The 17,381-nt window shown below is 51.0% G+C and overlaps 8 protein-coding genes across 8 annotated transcripts; 3 read left to right on the top strand and 5 right to left on the bottom strand.

The window, feature by feature from the left end:
* Positions 1-147: 147 nt before the first annotated feature.
* Positions 148-1,940, top strand: PV05_10652 (uncharacterized protein; the record flags this gene model as incomplete). The annotated part of the gene is made up of 5 exons (XM_013457117.1): positions 148-354; positions 403-577; positions 628-846; positions 934-1,187; positions 1,242-1,940. The coding sequence occupies 5 exons, from the start codon at positions 148-150 to the stop codon at positions 1,893-1,895; spliced, it is 1,509 nt and encodes a 502-aa protein (XP_013312571.1). The 3' UTR covers positions 1,896-1,940.
* Positions 1,941-2,101: 161 nt separating this feature from the next.
* PV05_10651 (uncharacterized protein) lies at positions 2,102-3,751 on the bottom strand (the record flags this gene model as incomplete). The annotated part of the gene is made up of 4 exons (XM_013457116.1): positions 2,102-2,887; positions 2,940-3,396; positions 3,455-3,660; positions 3,719-3,751. The coding sequence occupies 4 exons, from the start codon at positions 3,749-3,751 to the stop codon at positions 2,102-2,104; spliced, it is 1,482 nt and encodes a 493-aa protein (XP_013312570.1).
* Positions 3,752-4,248: 497 nt separating this feature from the next.
* On the bottom strand, positions 4,249-6,427 carry PV05_10650 (uncharacterized protein; the record flags this gene model as incomplete). Its single annotated transcript, XM_013457115.1, has 7 exons — positions 4,249-4,477; positions 4,539-5,123; positions 5,173-5,247; positions 5,304-5,657; positions 5,709-6,065; positions 6,112-6,164; positions 6,224-6,427. 7 exons carry the CDS (start codon positions 6,425-6,427, stop codon positions 4,249-4,251), a joined length of 1,857 nt encoding a protein of 618 aa, XP_013312569.1.
* Positions 6,428-7,197: 770 nt separating this feature from the next.
* PV05_10649 (uncharacterized protein) lies at positions 7,198-8,911 on the top strand (the record flags this gene model as incomplete). The annotated part of the gene is made up of 4 exons (XM_013457114.1): positions 7,198-8,095; positions 8,155-8,365; positions 8,416-8,685; positions 8,743-8,911. 4 exons carry the CDS (start codon positions 7,198-7,200, stop codon positions 8,909-8,911), a joined length of 1,548 nt encoding a protein of 515 aa, XP_013312568.1.
* A 789-nt stretch (positions 8,912-9,700) lies between these two features.
* Positions 9,701-10,957, top strand: PV05_10648 (uncharacterized protein). The gene has a single exon (XM_013457113.1). It carries the CDS (start codon positions 9,805-9,807, stop codon positions 10,924-10,926), a length of 1,122 nt encoding a protein of 373 aa, XP_013312567.1. The 5' UTR covers positions 9,701-9,804; the 3' UTR covers positions 10,927-10,957.
* PV05_10647 (uncharacterized protein) lies at positions 10,947-12,819 on the bottom strand. Its single transcript, XM_013457112.1, has 2 exons — positions 11,582-12,819; positions 10,947-11,529 (listed from the first exon to the last, which is right to left on the bottom strand). Exons 1-2 carry the CDS (start codon positions 12,671-12,673, stop codon positions 11,092-11,094), a joined length of 1,530 nt encoding a protein of 509 aa, XP_013312566.1. The 5' UTR covers positions 12,674-12,819; the 3' UTR covers positions 10,947-11,091.
* Positions 12,820-13,110: 291 nt separating this feature from the next.
* On the bottom strand, positions 13,111-15,151 carry PV05_10646 (uncharacterized protein; the record flags this gene model as incomplete). The annotated part of the gene is made up of 6 exons (XM_013457111.1): positions 13,111-13,475; positions 13,523-14,261; positions 14,313-14,466; positions 14,519-14,564; positions 14,614-14,623; positions 14,672-15,151. 6 exons carry the CDS (start codon positions 15,149-15,151, stop codon positions 13,111-13,113), a joined length of 1,794 nt encoding a protein of 597 aa, XP_013312565.1.
* Positions 15,152-15,367: 216 nt separating this feature from the next.
* On the bottom strand, positions 15,368-17,114 carry PV05_10645 (uncharacterized protein; the record flags this gene model as incomplete). Its single annotated transcript, XM_013457110.1, has 2 exons — positions 15,368-16,089; positions 16,136-17,114. The coding sequence occupies 2 exons, from the start codon at positions 17,112-17,114 to the stop codon at positions 15,368-15,370; spliced, it is 1,701 nt and encodes a 566-aa protein (XP_013312564.1).
* Positions 17,115-17,381: the final 267 nt, after the last annotated feature.

The raw sequence follows: 17,381 nt of genomic DNA, 5'->3' as shown, positions 1-17,381 counted from the left end.
AACGGCGGTCAGACGAAGACGTTTTTGTTTCACATGCCAAAGTATGTCCCACGACATTCGATTTCTCAAACCGTTCATCATGATGCGTGTGGGACCAGGATCCTCGCTCGTTCAGGTCGACGGGCATTTAAGGAGATTTGACAGACTATGCCTGTTCGCAACGCTTTCTATTTGTACCTGCACCAGGTGAGGAATATGTTGCTATCCCATGAGCAGTGTCAATCTTTCAACGACGAGGGATATCTGATCCTCCGAGATGTGCTTTCTTCTGAGGAAACAGGAAATCTCCAGAAGTGGACACAAGAGGTACATGACTGGCCTACTGCAGAGGACTCTCCGTGGATGCCATATGAGGTATTTACAAAAATCACTGCTGACCACGTGAAGCTGAGAACGCTTTAGGAAATCAATGCTCGAGGCGAGAAGGTGCTGTGCAGAACAGAAAACTATGCGGGCTCTCATCCCGACTTCAACGGACTCCTTCGTGGGCGCAAGCTTTTGAGTATACTGAGTCAACTTTCCGGTGAGGAAATGCTGCTGTTCAAGGAAAAGATCAATTATAAACTTGCCGGAAGCGGTAAAATCTTGCCCATGCGTTGCAGCATTTGTCCCACTGAGACTTTCTAGGAAGTTTCGCGCCCCATATTGATTCGTCAGCATATACACATATTAAGAACGTCAAACATCTGACCATTTTGCTCGCCGTTGATCGATCCGACATGTCCAATGGCGGGTTAGAAGTCGTGGGAGGCAGTCATAAAATGGATGTGCCTATTGGAAAAGATAATTGCATCGAGCCAGAGTGGGCGACGCAACAGGAATGGACACCTGTAACCCTGGAACCAGGTAAGCAGACGGCCACAACTTGAAAAAAGCCTGATCCGAGAGACCAAGACCTCCGCTTCAGGACGCAATAATGATGGCTTCTCGTAGGACATTTGTTGATCTTTGGGTCTTACCTTGCCCATCGGAGCGGCGCCAACCATAGCTGCAATGATCGCAAAGCAATTTATGCGACATATAACTGTGCCAAGGAGGGCAACCTGCATGACGAGTATTATGCACATCGCAAAGTGGTCTGGCCACCGATGCATCTGCGAAAACAAGGCGAGCAGTACAAAGAAGGTGCTCTCAGATATGGGTACGGCAGCCCCATGCTGAGCGTTGATGCAGGAAGACAGCTCGAGGTAAGTTTAGCGTACTGGTGTATATCCTCCTCATCTCGCTAACTGTTTGAGCAGTTCGGAGGCGATCCCACGTCAAGTTCGAAGCTTGAGGCCGCCGAGACCGCATCCCTTCTCATGGATATTCTCAAGTCGCATGGCCAGAGCGATTATATTGGAGAGCCAGTGTCGCAAATCGAGCATTCGCTGCAATGCGCCCATTTGGCTGCAAACAGCGGTGCGGATGCTATGATAATTGCTGCCGCACTACTCCATGATATTGGCCAGATCATTCCAGCGTGTGAGGCCGAAAAGCATATGGGCGGAGAGAAGGTCCAGAGTATGCAACAAAATAGCTCGAGCCCAAAAGACTCGAGGTCTTCTGATAGCGTTGGACGTGTCTCTCATGAAACATTGGGAGCTCGATATCTGCTTGCCCTAGGGTTTCCGCCAAAGGTCGCTGAGCTTGTCGAAGCTCATGTGCCTGCGAAGAGATATTTGTGTGCGACAGAGCAAGGATACTATGACGCCTTAAGTGATGCGAGCAAAGAGAGCTTGACGTTCCAAGGAGGTCCAATGGGTCCAGAAGAGGTACGAAAATGGCGGGAGGATAAGTGGGCAACTGAGAAGGCCAACTTGAGGAGATGGGATGATGGCGCTAAAGTCGTCGAGCTGGACGTCCCTGGTCTCGAGTCATATAGGTCGGCGCTTGAGCAAGTGCTGAGTTCATGAGATGTTTCCATAGATTGTCCAGCCTTTGCTCCCAGACCATTCACGGAACATAAAGAACCCCGTGGCTCAGAGTAGCAATTGATAACAGTACTGGCAACTTTGCAGGCTCAACATTCAAGCATCTCTCGGTGACAAACTGAACCTCTTGGTCGTCCCATGGCTGGCACAATGACTACGGGAGTGCACCACGTCTATGCTTCAATTATCTAGAGCTTCACCACAGTGTTATCCTTTCCTTTTCCGCCGGACCCAAACAGGATCTCTGGTTTTCTCTTTGCTAGGTCAATAATTGCTTCCCCGAATGCGCTGTTTCCCCATGCATACCAAGTCCTGAGGAACTTGGTGCAATCATTGACATCTACTCCTTCATGGATGAGGCCAAGCCCGGCACTGGACTTCTTGAGAGTGTCCAAGCAATATCGAATCTCCTCGTCGTTGTTACTCGTTAAGATTTGTATGATGGTCCCTATCGGCCACATTGTCTTGAGGTCAATGTGCGGGCTTCCCTGGCCTTCGAGCTCGCTGCCGATTAGATAATGCGGATTTCCTTCCCTGCTGAGTATCATTCGTCTTGTTGACTGATACAAGTCGTGCGAGGCGCTGATGAACCCTAAGTAAGGCAGGGATTGAAGAGAAGGTGGACTTGGGTCATCCATGATTAGGTGAGATCCATAGCCGTCTACTTCGTACGCAAAGACCTTGCCGTAAACAGAATGGTTTACTACCCCATAAGTATAAATGCCATGCGTGATACTGCGGCTGAGACTCGAGCACTCAACTGCCAATTCTGGATCGATGGCTTGGATGATTTCGGCGGTGCGTGCGAGTTCGACAGCTACGAAAGCATTGCTGGGAATATGGAAAGGGAAAACCGTCGCATCGTCAGAAGCCCGAAAGGCTGACTTGATCAGGCCCGTACCACCCCTGACTGCGTTCCCAACACCAGCTGTTTCCCAGTTAGTCAGATCCATAGTTCTGAACGTTGTCAAGGTCTTCACCGTTTGGAGGCTGGTCCGGGCCATTGTATACAGATTTCATACTCACTGTTGACGGCCGTTGAAATGAATAGGCCGGTTCCCTCAAGTTTCCTCGTTCGTCGAACGTTGACTGCGATTGTTCATGCAGCACGGTGAGTATCGCTGTTAACGCCGCGAGCCATTGTCTGTTGATGATCGATTTCTCACCTGTCTGTTGTACATATGTGTTTGATATCCGGAGGAACGCAGCAAGACTGTCAAGGGCGTACTTGCCCTCAAAGACCACATCAGGATCAATTGGAGGTCTGACGATGTCTTGGTGCATATCGACGACGTGGTCGCCAACTGAGGAAATGCCACTATTCTTGGGAGGCTGAAAAGAGTTGGCGTATGGTGACTGAGAGATGAACAAAGCATGAAGGTTGATGACGCCCTGCCACAACTTCTTGATTGCCGAGTCGACAGATAGTAAAGATGCATAAGCTTGTATCTGCCACAGATTATCGCGAGTCCAAGCGGCATCCCTGCCGGGTGATAATGAGCAAAAGAACCTTTCTATAAGAGATCAGAGTATGTTCTTACATGTCACCGGCTATAATAAAGGATTGATATTGACCATCAGACTCGGAAAACCACTTCACGGTCGTGTCCAAAGTGTTTGGAAAGCAATTCTCAAACATGCGTGCCAGATCACGGTCCTTCATTCGTGAAGCCGTTTTCTCGATCAAGTCTTCCACACCAGCGGAACTATATGTCCGTCGAACAGCGGCAGGCCTTTGATAAGGTAACTGGAGAGGTCCTTCAACGTCGAGTCAGTATTGTCTCGGACGGAGAAAAACATATTACCATCTGAATATGGGCTGTGTCCTTGTCCAGCATACTGAGTGTACCCGAGTTCTGCCATAACTTCGCACTGTGTATACACCTTGACCTTGTCGAATGTCAATAGATGTGCGCGAGCCCTTGACGGATGATAAGTGTTTCTGTGGGTGGGCACTCGAGTGGAGAAGCTGACTGCTAGGCCGTAGGGCGTCCGCGGAGAGAGAGCTCCAGCTCCCCGACGGTGCTGGTCTCGCTCAGGCAAGCACCGCTAATGGCCCAGGCAGCGTGATGAAAATGTGTACTGACGAGCCAGGGATTGGGCTGAGTGATCTTGGGGAAATACTACCCTGAAAGGAGGAGTAGAAGTGGAAAACGGTCTAGATCCATCATCTGTTACACAGCGCCCGCTGCACTAAAGCTCAACCAAGCTAACAGGACTTCGTCTTTTGGATGAGCTTAAGATACCAGTCTCAGAAGGGGTTTCTACCCCTGGAACACGATGAAGGTCAGACTACGAAGGAACACCCGCCCTTAGATCCTGCCCTATAGCTCATCTATGTATGTATACCATCTTCCACTTCCCGTGAAGGACGGTGAACTAAAAGTTCCTGTAGGTGTTCCTCCAGAACTCTATGCAGGTACGCAAGTGAAGGACTCAGACTGGCATTTGCTGCGAGAGAGTCGACTGCAAGGCCCATGGAGCTTGAGAGCTGCGGAGGCCTGAAAGTGGCAAATGCAGGGTCTTTCAGCGCGCGAGCTGCTGCCATGGTGAAAACAAACATACTAGAAATACATCAGTATGCCGACAGATTATCCCGAGAAACACAAAGTATCGTTCACCAACCTTGCGAGTAATGTCCATTTGTTAACAGCACAATGTTGAACGCATAAGGTGACGCTCTTCGAGAACATGGAATACGCCTCGAAGAACTTTTGGCATCCAATATGAAGATCGTACTCCCATCGGCCGGTCTCGATCAATTGATAGACTGAAGGCCAGTAAATAGAAGTCATGCAAGAGTAATACTGCGTCCTCAGAAACAGTACCAAGCCTCTTGTTTCTTGCAGTTCGACATCAGTGTCCCTGTGAAATTTGAGCGCTGGTGGTAGATATTTATACCATTCCTCGAGTTGGTGGCTCAGTTCAGACGCGACAATAGGGGCGTAGACCTGTTGACCGTTGGCTGTTACACGGACGGCCGTAGGACATCGGTGAGAGATTCGTCGCATGGCGATCTCTGCAAGAAAATATGCGTCGGCATCTTCTTGATTACTCTCGTGGCGGACCGATGAGGCCAATGCGTTGGGTTGCGCCTGAAACGGCGATCGAGGTGAACAGGTCCAAATCTCGCGGACATTTGGTAGAGGTGTAGATCCGTCCAGGTTCCAAACACCGGTGTCGATGAGATCAAACTGCACATTTAATTCGCTAATGTTCTTGGTTAGACAACAAACCTTGTGGGAGAGCTTAGTCTTACTTTTCGATAAGTAAGATCGCCCAGTATGCACGTCTCAGCGGCTCGCATTTTGAGTCAGGGACTTGATGGCGGTTACTGTATGGAGTACCTTGTCAACAAAAACATCCAGGTGGATTTGTGCACATACCTACCTAGTGAGTAAGCTTTGAACCTTGAGTGAGGCTATAGCAATGTATTCGAATGCGTCCAGAGGGGTGCAAATGCAGCAATAGTAAACCGCAGTGTAGACGAGAGCCGCCACAGCCTGCACGGAGCAATCTATCAGAACGCTTGAGACCATGCCAAGTGCCAGCTCAGCATACCTGGCATGCCTTTCAGTCCCGTCATGCGATGATAACGAGCCAAGAGCGGCGACAATCAGTGCGAGACACGATTCTGATGAAGGCTTGAGTGGACCATCCATGACCGAGCTGTATTCGGAATGGTAATCAGGATCGAGTAATGGATACCACGGATGTATCTTTTCGAGAAAATCACCCAATAGACTGTGATACATCAGCTGATCATATTGTACCGGAAGGCCTCGCCAGGCTCACTCTAACGCCCTGTGCTGCTGGAGAAAGAAGTGCCTTCCGACCTCGTGGTGATGCTTCCTGTCACCGGATCGCTCGAATCTGGCGAGATGTACAGCCAAGTCGCAGTCGAGGCCAACTAGGCGCATGAATAACTTGTTCCGAATTACCATGGTAGGGAACGCCGGTGGCTGTGGTACACTGGGAGATTGAAAGTCGGCCGCCACCGAAGCCGGCACCCTCGGGCTGGAGGTACGAGCGGCATCGGGTGAGAGATGGGTGTGGATCTCTCTCGTGGCATCAGGTTGCCTGGGCTGAGCCGAAAGGAGGTGTTCAATATTTCCCAGTCGCTCCTTGATTATGACAATCTCACTTTCGAGCCTGATTGCAGGGTAAGTCTGAGCCGCTGGGGAACTGCACCACTTACTTCGTTGGAGGGGGTTCGGCAATCTTGCGGTACCTGCATTCTGCGTTGACGGACTATTCTGGAATTCAGTGCTGTGAAACAGCCGACGCGTGATCGAGCGCCCGGAACATACCTGACAGAATGAACACGTCGGTCGTTGCCCATCGCATTTGGTCCGCCTAGCCCGACAGACATCGCAGGCCAGGATAGCCCGACGCCGCGGGAGAACGTCCTGGTCATCCGAGATGTCTGCAACTCTCCTTCGTCTCTTTCGAGATCTCATGTCAAGTAACCCATTTGAGGATTCCTGTTCATGGTCTTGCCAATCATGCGCCATGTTCAAGGTCTGGATCACTGTGAACCGCGGAGTCGGGAAGATAGATTCGGCGGGACGAGCTCCCCGACTTGTAGATATAATGAAGAACGAGAAACTGGGGAAACTCGGGGAGAGCCCATACATGTAGCTAGTTAGACTAGGTCCTGCACGGTATTGTTTGATGGACACCAAAGTGGCGTGCAAGGCTGGTGAATGTCATGTGGTTGACCCATCAGAAGTTTGTGGGAAGGGAATACTCTAGTATGCGCCTAGGTATGGGGTTTTGCTGGCTAGGGTGGAGAATTGTCCTTCTGCCTCGTCTGTCAAATTTGTACCCGTACTAATAGAGCTTCCTAGGAAAGTAAGACCAACGAGGCCACTTTCGCAGCTGTGATTGTGGATGCCATCCGCTGACGACTCGCGAGTCACGACAAGATCTCCGTTTCCTCGAAGCCGGACACTCCACTCTGTCGCGGAATGGGCAACCCAACTCCGCGACGAGACTCAAATGCCTCTCTCTACTTTTTTCCAGATCCACCTCCTTCAATGGGTTTTTACTGTGATAGTTGAGCTTTCTTGACCTCCAGGCGGCATCATGGAGACGTGGAGCTTCCCCAAGTCTTCCAGACTTTCTCCAGCATGGTATGAACACATTATATAACATGCATGCATCTCCCCGGCTATCCTGCTCCCAGTGTTCTGGAGAAAGCAAAAAGGAGCTTTCATTTTATGAATACCTACCTCCTCCGGTCACCATCTTTGTGGATTGCCAGTCTCGGTCATCGACCAATATGAGAAAGTACAACCTTTATTGTTGCGTGTTCGCGACGACAGGGTCTTTGATTTACGGCTATGACTCTGGTATCATCAGTACTACCCTCGGTCAAAAGACTTTCCCTGCCTATTTCAACAACCCCTCGGATAACTTGACTGGTGCCATCGTCTCAACATACTCCGGTGGACAAGGTCTCGGTAACTTGGCTGGAGGATACCTGGGCGACAAACTGGGTCGGAAGAGGACGATATGGCTAGCTTCAACTCTGGCTTTGGCTGGTGCTATCCTCCAGACAGCAGCCGTCAATATGCCCATGTTTCTTGTGGGCAGGATCATCGCCGGTTTCGCTATCGGTCTGGTCTACGCAGTCGCCTCGATCTACAATGCAGAAATCGCACCTCCTAAAATCCGTGGCGTCATGGTGGCCATGCAAACGCTACTGATCGCTAGTGGCTACGCTTTATCGAACTGGGTCGGCGTCTTCGGCTCATTTGCTTCTGGCAACGCCGCCTGGAGAATTCCTCTGGGTATTCAGTGTCTTCCCGCGGTTGTCCTTATCATTGGCTTGTTCTGGCTACCGGAGAGCCCTAGATGGCTACTTATGCAAGGCCGTGAATCAGAGGCGCAAGCGGTCATAATGAAACTACACGAAGAGGCATCTGGTGACAAGACCTTTGCGGAAAGAGAGTTCAATCAAATGAAGCAGCAGATTGAGTACGAGCAAGAAGTCTCGATAAAATCCTGGACTCAACTCTTCTCAAAACCATCAAACCGTCGACGATTGCTCTTGGGAGTACTGCTACAAGTCTTCCTTCAAACTACGGGTGTCAACGTTGTGAATTATTATCAGACACAGATCTTTTCGCAGATTGGTATCCAGGGACGCAACGTCCTATGGGTTTCTGCAGGCTTTGGTAAACGAGCCTTCCAACCGTAACGTGAGCTTAGAGTGTATGGCTAACGATGATCACAGGCATGGTCGGCGTAATCTCTACTGCTATCTGTCTGACATACATCGACAAGGTCGGAAGAAAGAAACCACTCACTTACACTTCTATCGCATTGACAATCGACATGATTCTACTCATGGTGTTCACGAAATACTATGCCAACAGTACAAACAAAGTCGGACAAGGCTTCACCGTCGCCTGGATCTTTGTCTTCTCATTTATCTTCTCGCTCGGGTAAGACTATACAGACCTTGCCTAGGGCGGTTGCTGACAATGCATACTAGTTTTCATCCTATTCAGTTAGTCTACATCGCAGAAATCTTTCCAACGGGTCTGAGATCTCGTGCTACTGCTAGTAAGAAACCCCTTTCGCCGACAGCAAATGAAGACATGGCTCACTCCTTGCGAACAGTTTGCGCTTTCATGGGAACTGGAACTGGTCTCCTGTTCAACCAACTCTCCCCAAAAGCTTTTGCTCATATCAGTTGGAGCTACTATGCCGTTTTCGTTGTGTGCGATGCTGTTGCGGCTGGAACATTCTTCCTTATATATCCGTGAGTCATCAAGTCTATTTTTGAAACGGCGCATTGATGCTAACCCGTTATCTACAGTGAGACTAAAGGGAAGACTTTGGAAGAGATTGCCGAGGTTTTCGGCGATCATGTCGCCTTTACGGAGTATGTCGGCGCTGCCGGCAATGGACCAACAGTAACGCGGAAGGAGGCTAATCTCGCTGCGGCCGCACACGAGGTCGAGCATGATTCTATTAAGGAGAAATAGAACAGCGAGCTTGACCAACAAGTGTTGGTCTATCAAGCAGACAGCGACAGGTGGAACAAGATCGAGCATCCAATGCAACCCTGCCAAAAGAGAACATGATTTCCCTGTACCGTAAGGCACAATGGAACTGACACAATGTCGTTGAAGAAGACTGACCAGGGAGAGGAGAAGAGAAGAAGTTGCATGTACGTTGAGATCGGCTTTATGCCAGAATCTCGACAGGTAATCAAGTACAGAGAGGGCCAGGCACCAGAGCGAGCTGGACATGCTTTCTTAGCTAGTACAAAATCATTGATCTCTTCTGGAAGCTTGAATGATATGGCTTCAGTCAGTCTTTGGTTTAGGGTCCTTACTTTCTACTATCTCAGCTGAGGATAGATAGTGGAGGGCGGGCAGGAGCGAAGGCGGCTGGAAAACCCTGCGTCCGAAGGAGAAGCTAACAGCAAGAGTGCTGGGAGTTGGATGGGAGCCCATTCCGTACCTCGAAATAGGAGAAGTAGAATGGCAAGGGCAGAAGTCCGTCAAAGGCAAAAAGCCTTCACTGGAAGCCCACAAGCGGTACTCATAATAGACGCTTGTTCTGGGAAAAGGCGTGTGCTAGGTGCCCGTGTAGGAGGGGGAGAAGAGTTGAAGGTACGTTGTGAGAGGGCTCGACGACGAGACAGATAATATTAAAAGCGGCAAGCTTGATAATGCTAAGTATGCTAAAGCGGCGTGCTTGCACCAACCTCGGCCCATTCGCATCGCATATTCACCAATACGTGCGACGATGACCCAATTTCCGGACGACAACGATTTCGGTGGACGACATTCATCATATCGTACCGCGTCACAAGGCTTTCCTTGCTAGAGCGGAAGGGGGCCACCGCCTCAGCGGACACGTCGACGCCGATATGTCCTCACAGCCCTCGCCGGAGCCCGCCCCTCGCTCGATGGAATACCCATTCGCACCCTCTCCAGACATTCTGCGAACGCACCAAAAAGACGCCTACATCACCGGCACGCTATCCTCACAAGCATCCACAATCCTGCGCGCCCTTCTCGGCGCACGATTCGCCCACAAGTACTCTGAAGCGACAAGCCATCTCAGCGAATTGCTCTACCTCTGCCTGACAACACTGCTCGGAAACAGGACGCTGGGCGAGGAGTATTGCGACGTAATCCAGATTGAGGACGAGACACTGCGGCTTGCCGGGCTCGGTCGACGAGTGGGCTACATCGCCAGCGTCGTGTTTGCTCCATGGATGCTCGGCAAGACACTACCTACACTGAGACGCAGACTGCGGAGCAAACTGGAATGGAACATTGAGCATGCGAAGAAGCGTGGAGGAAAACATGCCCGTACACGAAGCTTGAAGGTGCAAGAGTATCTGCTGAAACATCTTGACGCATTAACGTCCCCGAATCCCATCTACGCGCTCAGTCTGGCCAGCTTCTACTTCACAGGCGCATATTACCACATTTCGAAACGATTGTTCCGGCTACGGTACGTCTTCACAAAGCAGATCAAGCCAGATGAGCAAAGAGTCGGGTACGAAGTACTCGGCGTCCTGTTGGTGCTGCAGATGGCAGTCCAATCCGCACTGCACATTCGGGAGACGTACCTCGAAGCAACGGTGCTGCCGAACGAGAGTGGGACACCCTCACAGACCACGGCTGTGTTAGGGAACGGCGTCGAGGTGCCCATAAGTGGAACTTTTGGCAGCTCGGCGACTCAACTGCTAGCTGACATCGAAATCCCGCAGAAGCTGCCTCCTGGTTTGGCAGACCACACTTCCACTCCAGTCCTGGAGAACGCCCGCTATGACCTGCAAGATCCCGAACTCATGGCATGGATTCCAGCAGGCCAGCAGCGGAAATGTACATTATGCCTTGAACCATTCCGAGATCCCAGTGCAACGACCTGCGGTCATGTATTCTGTTGGACGTGTGTACAGGACTGGGTCAAGGAAAAGGCCGAGTGTCCCCTGTGTAGACAGAGCGTGCTGCCTCAAAAGGTATTGCCCCTACGGTAGCCACGTGGGAATAGAACAAATTGTCGAAACATGGAAAGTCGTTGTATTATGCTAAAGACGTTTCTTAGGCACTATGCTAATGCGCTGTTCGTCAACCATTGCCATCTCACTATCCGAGCAAAAGCCCATTGCACAATATATCCAAAACCCCCGCCGTGTCAACAATTAGACCGCCTGGGCCTTTTTTATTGGTGTTGGACTGCCGTCTTCTTCACCCTCGCTGATGAGTCCCTCGAGCTCGAATTCCTCGGCGTCTCTGACTTGCTGACTATCAGTACCACGATGGCGAGGTAATCTCACAGAACCATTCGCCGGTCCAGGAGCGCCTCCATTCATGCCACGAAGGACCGACAGCTTTCTCGAGTGGCTCGGACCGGCACTGCTTAGAGGTTGGTTGCGAGAGACACGCATACCATTGCTCTCATCGTCTGGCCAGGCATGCGATGCATAGACGTACAGCAGGATGTTGACGAAGAGGTAAAGTAGGAATGCGACGGAGTAAAGGATGAGAATGTAGCTGACATGCGTGACATTGGCATCAGAGAGGAGGTGCATTTGCTCCTCGGTAGCTCCCATAAATAGGAATCCCGACGCATAGAGAAGCTAGAAAGCATGTTAGCTGAATACTCAACAACACAACCACGGCGGAACTTACGAATGGTGGAAGATGCTGCCAGCTGTTGACCTCACCACCTCCCCTGCTGTCTTTGAGGAGGAAGGAAATTTCGACAATCCTGCTTGCCCCAGCTGCCATGAGTGTATAGCCAAACACCGAGTGCACCATGGTGCTCAAAGGCAACTCCTGGGGATGTCCACTCATTGCCCATCCGGTAAGGATAATGACAACACCAGGTAGAATATTCCGCTTCGGCCGTCCACCTCTCGATCTTGACAACCAGACACCCAGAAGTCCTGCGCACCACCATACGATTCCCATGCTCGTATGCTGTAGATCATTCCTGACCCAGGGATGTCCCCAGCGATGCTCAGTGAACGTGTTCACACAGCCCCACGCGGCAATGACGATGCTGTCGAAGAACTCCTGGCTTCGCCCAGTGCTTCTCAGCCATGCCTGGCCCACAAGGAGCATCAGTGTCATGACGATTCCGTATCCGATAAATGCAGAGCCCATGATGAAGTGCGCCAGACACTGACCCAGATGATCTCCTCGACAATATCCCATGGCCACAATCCCACCAAAGAGCATCTGCGTCCAGGCGACAACTGGCATAGCCTTACCCAGCCAACCATGGATTATGACAACTCCTCGTCTTCCTCCCCTTCCCATCTTTCCGCCAAATACCCTGCCAATCCATCCACTCTTCTCTTCCAGATGTAGTTTGAGCCCCGCTCCTAATGCGACCTGAACAACCAACATCAAGACCAAGCTGTTTGCAAAACTGGCATGAATATTCGGATGCTTGAACTGTCGTCCTCTGTGCATATGGCCAAGGAAGTACGCGACTGTGGCCACCACCGTGCCAACGACCTGAACAGGAACATGCCACCTGCTTCTGATGATACCAAGGACCATGCCATACGGGAAGATCATGCCGAACGATACAATCATGAGGAGGATGTGCGTCCATAACCGCGAGTCGAGAGGATCGGGAGAGACTGCCTCTCCCTCAGGGATCTTGTCTGTGTGCCCGCCATGAGCAGAGACGGCTGAGGCGAAGAGTAAGGGTAGTAGGCATAGGAGCAGGACAGGTCGAAATGTGGATGACGAGGCGCTGGAAGACTGCATCTTGACGCGCAGCCTGAGGAGACGTTCGATCGAGAGAAGAGAGGACAGACCTGAGCTGCCGTCTCAAGAGTTATGCATTGCAAACGCAGATGCCGAATGATAAAGTCTGTCAGGAGGGATTCGAATCATGAGAAATCATACTCGTAGATGGTCTGCGCAGTCTGTCAGAAAACTCACCGGATTTACCGGCGCGAATTCCCCACAGGTGGCGTGAATTGCTCTTCCAGTTGGTCATTGATTGTCATACGCGAAATCTCGGTCGTAGTAATTGGTGAATGTGCCAAAACAGATCTGTAGGCTTGATTGATGCTATTCAACAATGGAAGAGTACTAACGATACTGTCACACGGATGCTATTCCTCGACATCAAGACACGACAACAGGCGCAGACCTCCATTCTCATCATGCATTCCCTCCAAAACCATGACCATACCCTTTCATCGCACGCGGTTGTCGACGTCGAAGTTGTTCGTTTCACAAGCACTGGACCCAGTTGCTGATTTCCCGCAAGACTTGCAGAAGAGGGTTTGATCCTTGCAGATCTTGTCCATCAGCTCGCATGGCCGAGTGTTTTTGTCCCCTTTGTCGTCGGTCTTTGCATTCTTGCAATCTGCTGTTTGCTTGTAGCATTTCTCCGCACTCTTGTAGCATTCCAGGCGGTTCGAGAAGAGATCCAATCTTCCGCAAAAGCCAGAGCCTGAGACAACACAGCCATCTTTGGCCATTGAAGATGGAGTGGTCCATTCGGGCATTCGATACCAGTTTTCGGCGTTATCCTCGAGGCAGTCTCTAACTGTGACAGCTGTTTCAAGATCAGCAAATGGCTGATGAAGGGAGCAGGATACTCACCTTTCCATCCCCTGCGTTTAATTGCGTCCAGAACATGATTGGTGAGGTCGATAGATGACGTTCGAATGGTGTCATGTTGGATAAGGAGCATATTGCCATCCGGGGCAGTCTTGTTCAAAGCATCATCAAATGCTGCCTTCATCGCATTGAGGTCATCAGAATGCATCCAGTCAGTGCTGTCCAACGAGTATGAGATAGCATGGTATCCCATTGTGTTCACGTCACTCAGACAGCTTGTTGTATTTGAGCACTTCACGTACGGTGGTCTCATGTACGTCGGATACTTGTTGAGGATGTTGACCATGGCTCTCTCATTCTTGGCGATCTCACTTCTACGAGTTGGAGAAGTCATGTTTTCGATATCCGCGTGAGACCAAGTGTGAGATCCGACTTGGTGTCCTTCCATGACCATCCGTCTGATAGTTTTGACCCATTTCTCTTCGTGATCGATTTCGCCCTTTCCGTTGGTGATGCCGGCCACAAAGAATGTTGCTTTTGCGTCGTGTTTTTTCAAAATTTCCAGGAGCTTCTCGGTGTTGTTTGATGGACCATCGTCATAAGTCAGTGCAATTGCATTGGGAGTTGTGCAGGTTGTGATCAACGTTCCATAAGGCACTTGGCCAATCTTTGGCCGCGGCTCATTGGCCAAGTTGTAGCCATTGGGGGATTCTGCAGAGTCACACCAGCCATATTCCCGTTGGCAATTCCAAGGAACGGAACAAAAATCAGTGGTATACCCCTGTGCATGGTCAGTGGGCGTCAGCAGGTCTGGTCGCCGCAATTGACTTACACAGTAGCCAGCATGTGAGCAGCAAAGGCCGGCCGGACACTGTAGGTTGCCATTCTCGGCACCGCAGCGTTGACCCGGAAATGCGGTTGGTGATGGTCTTGCTGCAATTGACGTGGGTGGTGGTCTATTCTCAGGATCTCCAATGGCACATTTTCTAAACCGGTGTGAGTCGCCCAACGTGTCAATGTCATTTTGATATTACAAACCCATACGCCACCTGGCACCCTGTCCCACAGTATTCAGGTCCGTTGCCTAAACGAAATGTCAGGAGGTGAGGAGTAGAGGATCCCATGAGCATTACCGCAGTATCCCTGTGCATGTCAGCTTCAATCGTCACTTTGGAAGGGGAGGCCACATACACTACTGGAACAGCACCACCCGCTCCCGGGGTCAGATGCATCACATCTCAGTCCGATGCTTGGACCACATCTGACGTCTTCAGGACTGCTTTGCCTGGGGAAGACGATCGGGCGTTGCATGGAGGTGCCAGTAGTGGGCGAGATCTGTGGCATGGCTGCAGCATTGGCCGCAGGGGCCAGAAGGAGTGGCAAGAGTGCAACAATTGAATGCATGGTGTGAGTGAGTCCTGAGCCGAAGTACAGATGCAGACGGGGAATGGAAACGAGAGGATAGCCAAGCACCACGCTCCACGAGAAGCAGGTAAAAGGTGCAGGAGTATTGATGTTGATGAAGACTGATGGTTCAAGTCCTAAATGAAAGCGTGGTGATGACTGAACGAGAGTGATGGGTCTTGAGTATGAAAGAGAGGAAGAAAGAAGATGGTGGACGAGAAGGAGTAGAAAACTGGAAGCTCGTACAGCACCTGCCATTTCTCTCATTTTGCACCGCAACTGACTTTGGAGCCAGACACCATAACAACGGAAGGAGCATGACCTCAACGCTTTGGATGGTCTGTAATTCTATCACCAGCATCCTCAGTTTTCCACTAGACTTGCGTGGAGAGTACGAATGGACTTGTGGAGGTCTACTTGAATGGTTGTTATACGATTCAAATAGCGCTACAGCCATCTTCAATCGGCTGGAAACTTGCTCTCTCATTGAAAACTTCCTGGTATATCGTGAGACTCCGTCGGCTCTTCATTTGGAGTCACAGGAACTGAATGGACACTCGGCTCAGCGTTGTCGTTGGTCATCGTTGGTGACATCGTCTGTCCACCGTCTGGTACTTGCACATGTTTCTCTTCAGCAGTGCCATTCAGCGAGATTCTGTCAAAGCCGTCCACCGACTGTGTCGTCGATGTCGGAGAGGCGACTCGTTCAGGATTTCGCGGGGGTAATGCTGGTGGTGCACGTTTGGGTACTTCCACCACTCTGGCTCGAGCCACCACTGGCACAGCAGTGTGTATCTCAGCATCGGAATCCACATCAGAGAATGATTCACTTCGTTCGCGTTGTTCATCGTTCTCGTCGTCCACGCTCTGACTATGTTTCATTGGGGTCTCGGTTCCTTTCGGGGATTCCTTCTGGGAAGTCCGGCTAGCGGTATCCGTTTCTGCTTCGTTGGTCTGGGTCGCTCGATCGACGCTGGCCAAGCTGTGAGTGCTGTCTCTCCACGTCCGACTGCGAATGGATCCGTCGACGCTCTTTCGCGAGAAATGTGCATAAATCGGGCTGGTGGGCGACGGCCTGAATTCGAAGACTTCTGCGCTTGGTCGCTGATGGGTGCCTGCTTCTCGGATGGCGAGTCCTTCGGCTTCTAGAGCTTTGACGCCATACGGATCAGGATCGTTCTCTGCCGGGATACCGAAACTAGTTACTGCACGATAGTCAGTAAGTGGCATGCACTTGATCGGGAACCTTACCATCCGTTATAAGCTCCATGTCACTAGGGGCCTCTCCCTCTGGAAGTAGGCTTTCATCCACATCGTCACCTTGTGCAGCTCTCAAGGTATTAAGCAGAACCTGGTATTTCTCGACTGGCGGATAGCGAACTTTGCCCACCAATATGTCAGCTACTCCAACACGCTCTCCGTAGAATCTCTCGTTCTCGTCCGTCCGTTCAATCACAAGGTTCCCCTCGAGCGCAACGCCAGCATACAATCCACGACTCTTGACGTATGACCATATGGGTGACTGGCGTTTGACGACCTCGGTATCAAGAGAGCCTCCCATTCCAACTGGCCCTGCTGCAACACCGACTTCTGTACCCAGGGTGCACCGTAATTTTGTGAAGGCCTCGAGGGCCTTATATGAGTTGATGACCAGAATCGAATCATAGATATCGACTCCAGCAAGGAATCCAAAGGAAAGATTTTGAGTCTGGATACCACTCGGGGGACTCCATTCGTGCGTCTCAGGATGTCGCGCAACCAAGACACCTGCACCGCCAGAGCCGCCGAACAGCCATCCTGTCCGCATCGTTGTGAAGATAGCTAGACCAACGCAGTTCTTGATCACCTTCGCTGGGATTTTCTGCAACACTCTTTGTTTCCCTTGTGGAGTTCCTTCTACCGTCGCATTACGTTCTTCAATCTTCTTCGCTTGTTGCTCGTCTATCTGCTCATAAAACCCATCTTTGCAAAACCCCCTCAGGATGCGCGCGGCTTTTTCGGACTCTTTGTCCAGGGACGTTGGCCAGAATGCTTCGGAGCCGACCTTGTTTGATAGGCGATTCACCGGCTTTTCGAGTTTGTTGACAAAGCTGTAGGCTTTATTGAAGCCGGGCTTCAACGCTTTCTCGTAGGCTGTGCTCGAATAGCCTTTGGTCTTTTCCCATACGGTCGAGTTCGTGGTGGATGGCGTCGCGGATATCGGCCTACTGGTATCGGAGGCTTGCGCCATCGTTGGCACTGGTGAGATGGGACTTCGAACGCTAAGGCTGCGGTGAAGGGTGGAAGAGATATACCGCGCGGTCTCAGCTCTGACGGCGCAAGGGGTTTCTTGATGCGCTATTGATCATGCCTGCGAGTTTCGAGGAATTCGATAGTTTGCAGACGAACAAGCCATCAGCTGCGAAAGCCGCCTGGGACTATTTGAGGCCTTCCCGTAAACTGGAAATCCGGTGGCAGCCGAATAGTGGTCGGTAGAGGCGCAGGGCAACGTCATTGG

The sequence above is a fragment of the Exophiala xenobiotica genome, assembly GCF_000835505.1.
Source record: "Exophiala xenobiotica strain CBS 118157 unplaced genomic scaffold supercont1.6, whole genome shotgun sequence".
NCBI lineage: Eukaryota > Fungi > Ascomycota > Eurotiomycetes > Chaetothyriales > Herpotrichiellaceae > Exophiala > Exophiala xenobiotica.
The sequence above is the reverse complement of the archived record's forward strand: the minus strand, read 5'-3'. Positions and strand labels throughout refer to the sequence as shown.

Excerpts from the sequence above, each read along its gene's own strand:
- PV05_10648 (XM_013457113.1), top strand. The coding sequence starts at position 9,805 with ATGTCCTCACAGCCCTCGCCGGAGCCCGCCCCTCGCTCGATGGAATAC.
- PV05_10647 (XM_013457112.1), bottom strand. The coding sequence starts at position 12,673 with ATGCAGTCTTCCAGCGCCTCGTCATCCACATTTCGACCTGTCCTGCTC. Across the intron at positions 11,530-11,581 it reads GGCAGCATCTTCCACCATTC|CTTCTCTATGCGTCGGGATT; the intron begins GTAAGTTCCGCC and ends CATGCTTTCTAG.